The sequence below is a fragment of the Colletotrichum navitas genome (genome assembly GCF_030913465.1).
Source record: "Colletotrichum navitas strain CBS 125086 chromosome Unknown LY79scaffold_28, whole genome shotgun sequence".
Taxonomy (NCBI): domain Eukaryota; kingdom Fungi; phylum Ascomycota; class Sordariomycetes; order Glomerellales; family Glomerellaceae; genus Colletotrichum; species Colletotrichum navitas.
This window is the reverse complement of record NW_026850574.1, coordinates 234,656-242,261: the sequence shown is the minus strand read 5'-3', so window position 1 is coordinate 242,261 and position 7,606 is coordinate 234,656. Positions and strand designations below refer to the sequence as shown.

The following is a 7,606-nucleotide window of genomic DNA, read 5'->3' as shown; positions in this document are numbered from 1 at the left end:
CCCGGCGGCGGATAGAGAAACCACACACGGCAATCAACTAAACTTCTGGTATTGTAGTGACTGTTGACATTACGGCTCAGCTGGACACCAATATACCCTGTTGGTCATCCAGATGCTTTGATCACCGAGTAATCACTTCCAGAACCACGAACGCTTTCTACTGTTTACGGACAGGAAGTTTCCTTATATATTCGTAGCCGCGCGGCGATGGCTCCTGGCCGTGGCCTCGCTACCGAAACCTCCAGTTCTCGAGCCACAGAGGCTTGGGCTGTTCTGTAAATTACCCCTCCCCCCTTTGCAGCGTGTTTTGTGAACGTTTACTCGCATGATTTTGGAAGACGAGAGCGCCAGCGTTATGTCCTTCAGAGGGGAGGGGGTTACCGGGCCAGCGAGAACACACCTTCATAACCACAAAAAAGAAAGAACATCTCCGAACCCAGAATCGAACGAGGGACCTTTCGATCATCTTCGAAACCCATTACAGTCGAACGTGATGAATCAACTACACCATTCGGAGGCAACACGACTGAATCGTGTGAATGATTGGCTGACTGTTGGCCGACGGAGTCAGGCTGTGAAGTCTATACACTCGGTAAGGTGGCTGACGCCTCCCCCCCATGATCAAGTACCGTCATGGATGCCCTTAATCATGTCCTGAGACACATCTGAGGAAACTAAGTGTGCAAGTCATCACTCGAGACTCCTCACGGCCCAGGTAATATGGTTATAGCAAGGAAAGATTTAGGGCCTCGAGAGTGCTTTTTGGTCCGGTGTAGTGCCTCAATTTGACTAATTTATTAAAGAAATGGGACTCTCGTACGCTCTGATAAGTTAGTTCGGCATACTAGCTTTGATGCTAAGCAGATCTGCGTGTATGGTATCTCGAAGCTGACGCTCTTGCCCCTAGTATACTCTCAGCACAGTCGTCTCGAACGACTTCACACAGGATCCTCATACTCGCGTCTTTCGTCAGCCTGTTCCTCGGCCGCCGCATTACATTAAAATGTATTAGATGAGCGTTGGCGACGTCGAGATATTTGCAGAAGCAAGCCACACCCTTCGAGTATGTACAGTTCCTCCTTCACTAGCTCACAGTAACTTCCTGAATAGTGCAGAAGACCGACACAGGATCGGGTACGACATTAGATGTTAGTTCCGACTTCGTCTCGACGTGAGGAGATCGACCTTGCGGCGGTGGTAGTCAACCATGAGCTTCTCCAGTTGGACGAGCTCGGGTAGGGGCCCAGCCTTGCTGCGGCCCCTTGCCTCGAGCAGCCTGGCCACTTTGGCATGTTCCTCCTCCAAGACATCCAGCGGCCAGAGAGACAGATTATCCCCGAGCCCTTGTGAGGAGAAGAAGTCGCCCAGAAGGAGTAGCATGTGCACCAGACGTCCGTCCAGGTTTCCTGGGTTCCGGTGAGTAACGGCGTTCTGAAGGCCAACCCGCAGCGTCTGCCCATGTGTTAGCACTCTAACCACCCCCAAGATCGTTTCGACGCATCAGATCACTTGCCTCCCAGGTCTGATGTTCGGCCTGGATCTTTGCACCGCCTCTCCGAAGCCAAAAGAGAAGCCTCTGCTGCTCTGGTGTCCATGGCCCCGTAATGAGACCGTCTGGGATAGTTGCCTTGGGGTGTACATCAACATAAAAGTCGAGCGCGGGTTTTGGGCCGTTAAGCCCGTACGCGAGCCAATCATACTCGAAGCAGCCACTTGAATCAAAGTGACCAAAACCGCCAACTCTGTCATGAAGGCAGTCCAGGGAGCCCGTATGGTCCGTCTCCTCGTCTTTTGGACCGACGTGGGAATGCGAATACCACCTGTCGCGAGCGAAGCGCCAGGCCCAAACCTGCCGCGCGTCGATCATGATATCCATGCTAAGCCAGGGAGATGCTAGCACGGAAGACTACAAGTGATTTAGCGATCTGGGACCATCCAGCGTTATCTTATCATACCTGGAACTCTGGATCTCCCGGGAAGCACTCGGAGAAGTCTTCATGTCGCCAAACTCTCCGTGAGTCTTCTGTGGCATCGCGCTTTGAGACCGTCTTGAGCGCACGTCTGTTGACACCAAACCAACAATCCCACGTAGGGTGGAATGCAGCTATGAGAAGGTTGACAAGCGTAGATCTACCAGAGAGAAGACGGCCGACGAGGGGACTGCAACGGGGGAAGTTGAGGTTCTGGCTGAGGACAAAGATACGCTCGATGATTTCAAGAGGTAGTTGCCGCTCCAGAAGGGACTTGCGCTTGACCGACAAGCGACTCGAAAGGCGTGATGTACGTTTCTTCACCGGTTGCTTGGTCGGTGCCTTGGACGAAGGGGCTTTGCCACGCTTGCCTCTAACTTTGATAGGGGTCAACTGCATGATCCGTTGGGAAAGGATACGCCTCCCAGCTCGCTCCCGTATCCCCAGGCGTGATTATATCGACCTTTTCATCTCAGAAAAGTATCTGGAAGTACTGTCGAAAATGCTTAGCCGACCAGAAGGCGAGGTGTAAGGATGGTTCATTACAGAGAAGACCAAAGCTGATGTATCAGTGGTGTAAGTAAAAGAATCTTGTGTCTCCTTGACTTTGACCTCTTATGGGCCAGAAAAAACGCGTGTTGGACAACCGAAGATGTAAAACAAAGAAGAGAGATAAAAAGTCGTGAGGGAATAAAGGAGGCCCGAATGGTGTTGCCTACGAAAACATTTCATCGTCATCCAAACCATTAGAGGGGTCTCGAGATTTCAGTAGTGGGTTCCGCCGTACCGTGCGAAGACAGTGTGGAATGATGTCAAAAAACAGGACGTGTGTAGTCACCTGGACCGTGCACATGGATCCCAGCTTCGAACCAGCTGCGCGGTAAAACATCAAGAAAAAAAAAAAGTGTCAGTCGCAGCAGATACAGATACAGAGGAGTTCGCGTCGTCATCCGAGGTCGCAAGATTCAACTCAACCCCCGGACGACATCCCCAGCTTCACACGTCTCCGAAAGAGGGGATAGTGCAGTATTGGACCGTCACAATGCGTCCAGCGATCCGAACCCCGGTTCCATCGACGAGCCTGCTACGGTTTCTGCGATCGCAAACAGAGGCCTCTTCGATTTTCAGTCGGACCCAGTGTGCCGAATCCGCGACGACTGCTTCCATTCAGCCCAGCCCAGCCCGGCTGGCTCAAAATCCCCAATGCCTTGCAAGAAGGCTTTCAAGGATAGGGACCGCGACGGTGACAAGGCCGGTTTCGACCAACTGCAGGAGTTCCGGGCTACTCCCAGCCTCGCCTCTTAGCTCCAGCTCCAGCTGCGACTCCGTCATCACCCGGGCGAGCCGCAGACGCAAACTCGCCCATCTACCCTCCTCGCCCGTCGCATTCTTTAGCACCACTTGTGCGAGACGAGACTCCTGCGGCGACGACTCCTCGGCGCCGCCCCCGACGTGGAAGGAGAGGCTATGGGGCATGCGAGGTCGAGGAGGATCCAAGGCGCTGAAGCCCAATGACCTCCCCTTCCACGACGACGGCGAGGCCGGCTCCATGTTCAACAGCCGCCGCATGCTGACAGCGAAGGCCGCGCTGGAGCCCAGGCTGCGATGTACCGAGGTGGACGAGAACGGCGAGGTAATTTTGGTCGATGGCGAGTTCAAGAAGACGGAGCTCATCGCAAAGGTTCGACTTCACCAACCCAAAAGGGGACTTCCTACAGATGCTGACAACGGGGTGGTTATAGTACGGTCTGCTGCCCCGCGACCTGCGAAAGATTGATTCCTCTAACCTGCCTCACATCTTCGTCCGCCAGAGCGCGATCCTCCTCAACCTGCTCCACTTGAAAGTCCTGATCAAGAAGGACCGCGTGCTGCTCTTCGACGTGTACGGCTCCAAGACATCGTACCCGCAGTCGGCCTTCATGTATGACCTGCAGGGAAAGCTCAAGCAGAAGCACGTGCAGGGCGGCGTTAACGGTCTGCCGTACGAGTTCCGCGCCCTCGAGGCGGTGTTGACCTCCGTCACCTCGGAGCTCGAGGCTGACTTCGAGTCCGTGCGGGACCCCGTCATCCGCGTTCTCAGCGAGCTCGAGCATGACATCGACCGGCACAAACTGCGCGTCCTGCTCATTCTGTCCAAGCGGGTGAGCACCTTCGAGCAGAAGGCCAAGCTCGTGCGCGACGCCATCGAGGAGCTGCTCGAGGCCGACGACGACCTCGCCGCGATGTACCTAACCGAGAAAGCACACGACCTCTACCGCGGTGTCGACGACCACACCGAGGTAGAGCTGCTCCTCGAATCTTACAATAAGTTGTGTGACGAAATCGTTCAAGAGGCGCAGAATCTGGTGTCTGGTATTCGCAACACCGAAGAGATGTAAGCCCATTCCGTCTCGCTTGCTCGTTTGCTACCCGAAAAAAAGACCGTTCCCGCTAACAAAAGCCACAGCATCCGCGCCATCCTCGACGCCAACCGCAATGCCCTTATGCTTCTTGATCTCAAATTCAGCGTCGGCACTCTCGGCCTGGCCATGGGCACTTTCCTCGCAGGTCTCTACGGAATGAACCTCGAGAACTTCATTGAAGAAACTAACTGGGGCTTCGCCGGCGTTACCATCACCTCGACCATCTGCTCCCTCTTGGTTTGCTGGTACGGCCTCGTCAAGCTGCGCAAGGTTCAGCGCGTCAAGATGATGTTTGACGAGCGCGGGCCCTTAACCCGGACCAGCCGGCAGCTGACTTCGCCATCGGCGACGACGCAGCCGAGCCTCGGGGCGGGTCAGCACTGGTTTCAGGACGACGGCCCAGCAGGTCTGCTCGACGCCCGGAACCGTGAGAAGTTCCGCCGCGTAACGAACCAGAAGGCCGCCGCAGCCGCCAACGCCAAGATGACCACCAAGAAGTGGTTCCAGTGAGGCGGCCGAAGAAAACGGATGAAGCTAGAGAGAGAGAGAGAGAGAGAGAGAGGTAAAAGGGGATCGCGAACACTCTCGGCTCCTTTCTTGCTTGCTTGCTTGCGTTTATGCCGTAAGCGTGGTGATGCCCCCCTTTTTCGCACGAGGTGTTGGCCATCCCTGAAGGATAAGGGCTCTCACCGCAAAGGCGAAAACCTAGACCTTTTGAACGGATGTCACGGCGTTCTGGATGGACGGGCCGGTACGAAATGTGCAAGAAGAATAACCGACCACGAGCAATATGCCCTCGTCTCACAACTCCGTTGCTATCGTTTACTGTAATTTTGCGCCAGCGTACATACACATACTGTATATTGTACCGGATCCCATGTGGGAAAGGCGAGTTCTCGCTCCATCTTCTCAACTCATTGTACGGACAATTTGTTTTTGTAATGATTGCTTGTTTGCTTGCTTGCCTACGGCAAAGGAGCACTCACTGTACACCAAAATAGTATCTATACCCCAGCCGAATAGATCAATAGACGAGGCACAGTTTCCAGAGGAAAGAAAAGAAGAAAAAAAATGACGAATGGATGATGTACCTTCTTCCGGGGATTGGCTGCTTCCAAGACACGCTGCGTGTCAGTGACGAACGTAAACAAAACAGAGAGTAGTAAACATCATTGCGAACCATTGTGTCGGGGCCTTCTTGGCCCCCGACTCCAGAACTCTCCGAACCCTCTGGGAATGTTTCCCAGAGCTAGGCCAGGAATGCTTGACGGCTCACCGTTTGGGAGAGAATGACGGCCGCAGCCCCCCCCCGTCAGTGACCAAATCCGGCGCCCGGTGGCGAGCCCCCATTCCCTCACCTTTCCCAATCCATCAGGTCGAGTCGAAGCCCAGAATGGTGGGGGGCCAAGAAAGGGGCGAGAAGGTCGCTAAAATTGAAATAAGCAAACGATGCTTTTTTCGACTGTCGGACGGATAGGAATGAGACTAGGTCGGAAGTGGCAGGGGCCGAGCATACCACAATCAGCTTTAGAGATTGTTGTTATGATCTAAGATACCCGGACGAGATTGTAGAAACGCCAAAGAGGAACAAACAAAACCCATCTCTGCCTCTTGGGGTTTGCCCCCATCCCCGTCCACGCTTCGGATGACAGGGTTGACCAATCGCCTTGACCGTGCGTCGCCGAAGGCGGAATATGATGACTCTTTGCGAGCCGAGCGAACTAAGGCCAAGCGAGAAAGTCTGACAGCCAGGAGAAGGTTAGCTCGCCGCTGATGGCTCGACAGATCAACAAGCGCAAGCCACTCAGCAGTAGTGGGAGAGGATGAGGAAATGAAGAAAGAGACGACATGAAAGGGTCAGAGCTTGGACTGAGGGCTTGCAAGTCGACAACTTCTCCTTCGATAATCTCATGCGAGAAGACTACCTGGTCAGGCTTAGCCGTGCCCTGGCGTCGCGGATGGCATGCACCACTGACTCGGGCTCACCGTCGGTACATCGACTCGGCTTGCAGACTGGGTTGGCTTGTGAGATGCTTGTCGGAAGCCATAAAGCAGTGGCAGGCTGCTGTAACTGCTAAATGGAGACTGTGCGCTCGGTGGGCCGCCATCCGTAGGCTCGCTCCAGTAACTGGACCACATATGCTTGGGTGGTTGAACACGAGGACCGCTAGAGGCATCAGTCGGTGGCGACGGAGGACTTTGAATATGCACATAGCGATGAGCCTCGACTTGATTGACAGCTTCGCGTTCTTGCCATATGGGCGATCAGAAAGCGGAACAATGCCGGCCGGGCTTGGTTTCTTGATGTCCGCAGGGGGGAGGGGGTGGGTGGTGATGATGCGGGCCTCGCGCCAACGTTTCTGCCACCAACTTCTCGCGCCTTGTTGAGGCGACTCGAGCAACAAAGCGAAGGGGAAGACGAAGACGAGCAGACTGGGCTGGAACTAGCGTCAGCGATGTCGCGCACAAGGAATTTGTGTTTCTGCAAGATGCTCTCTTTCAACAGTGAGGGACATCGTCGTGCTCGCTTCGCCGCTCAGAAAGTCGTGGCCGAACTACTTCTTGGCAGCGACCTCCGGGAATGAGAGGCACAGATGATCATTTCCGGTGGTCGACACCATCCGATATGGAAGCGGACACCCAGTCAGCACAAGAGCTGGTCAGGGGGGGGCGGCGGTTCATGGCGGTCAGAGGGGTAAGGATGGAAATACACGATACCCAACGAGGACACAGCAGACAGCACGTAGCAAGGATGTGAGGTGATATTGATAAGGTCTCAGATGACTACGGAGTATACTGCAAATAATCGCGAGCACGGGCTTGAAACTGCAGGCCTGCCGAGCCCATATTAAATTGTGCGGTACCCCAGCAGCCGGCGCGCCGGAGACAAGTCCGGAGGTCAGCCGGCCAGTGTGGGTCTGGACAGGGCGTGAGCGTGCTCCACGTCCGGACATTCTGTCCGGACGTGGAATCTGGAGTAGGTGTGCGGAGACGAGCGAGGACTGCTGCTACATGTTGCTATGGCAGCGCAACTAAGAATTCAGAATCTGCATACTCTGCACGAGTTCAAGGAGCTGGTGCTCCGGGGCGAAATGGGCCAATTCGACTAATCCCTGCCCAAAAGAAGAAGGCAAGGAAGCTTAAGCCATCAGCCGACGTATTATTGCCCTGATAAGTCTCACCATCAAGGATGTGCCAAAAGTCAAAGTGGCGAGTTGCCAACGTCCAAAGGTT

General features: G+C 54.7%; 3 protein-coding genes and 1 non-coding gene across 4 annotated transcripts; 1 reads left to right on the top strand and 3 right to left on the bottom strand.

Moving 5' to 3' along the window:
- Positions 1-427: 427 nt before the first annotated feature.
- Positions 428-517, bottom strand: LY79DRAFT_t119. Its single transcript has one exon. It is a non-coding gene; the product is annotated as a tRNA-Tyr (tRNA).
- Positions 518-807: 290 nt separating this feature from the next.
- LY79DRAFT_553427 (uncharacterized protein) lies at positions 808-2,768 on the bottom strand. The gene is made up of 4 exons (XM_060557778.1): positions 1,956-2,768; positions 1,514-1,906; positions 908-1,452; positions 808-830 (listed from the first exon to the last, which is right to left on the bottom strand). The coding sequence occupies exons 1-3, from the start codon at positions 2,367-2,369 to the stop codon at positions 1,150-1,152; spliced, it is 1,110 nt and encodes a 369-aa protein (XP_060414354.1). The 5' UTR covers positions 2,370-2,768; the 3' UTR covers positions 808-830; positions 908-1,149.
- Positions 2,769-4,882, top strand: LY79DRAFT_659228 (cora-like Mg2+ transporter; the record flags this gene model as incomplete). The annotated part of the gene is made up of 3 exons (XM_060562740.1): positions 2,769-3,651; positions 3,713-4,344; positions 4,411-4,882. The coding sequence occupies exons 1-3, from the start codon at positions 3,013-3,015 to the stop codon at positions 4,880-4,882; spliced, it is 1,743 nt and encodes a 580-aa protein (XP_060414353.1). The 5' UTR covers positions 2,769-3,012.
- An 840-nt stretch (positions 4,883-5,722) lies between these two features.
- LY79DRAFT_194290 (uncharacterized protein) lies at positions 5,723-6,909 on the bottom strand. The gene is made up of 3 exons (XM_060551415.1): positions 6,368-6,909; positions 5,889-6,113; positions 5,723-5,799 (listed from the first exon to the last, which is right to left on the bottom strand). The coding sequence occupies exons 1-2, from the start codon at positions 6,583-6,585 to the stop codon at positions 5,900-5,902; spliced, it is 432 nt and encodes a 143-aa protein (XP_060414352.1). The 5' UTR covers positions 6,586-6,909; the 3' UTR covers positions 5,723-5,799; positions 5,889-5,899.
- Between the last annotated feature and the right edge of the window lie 697 nt (positions 6,910-7,606).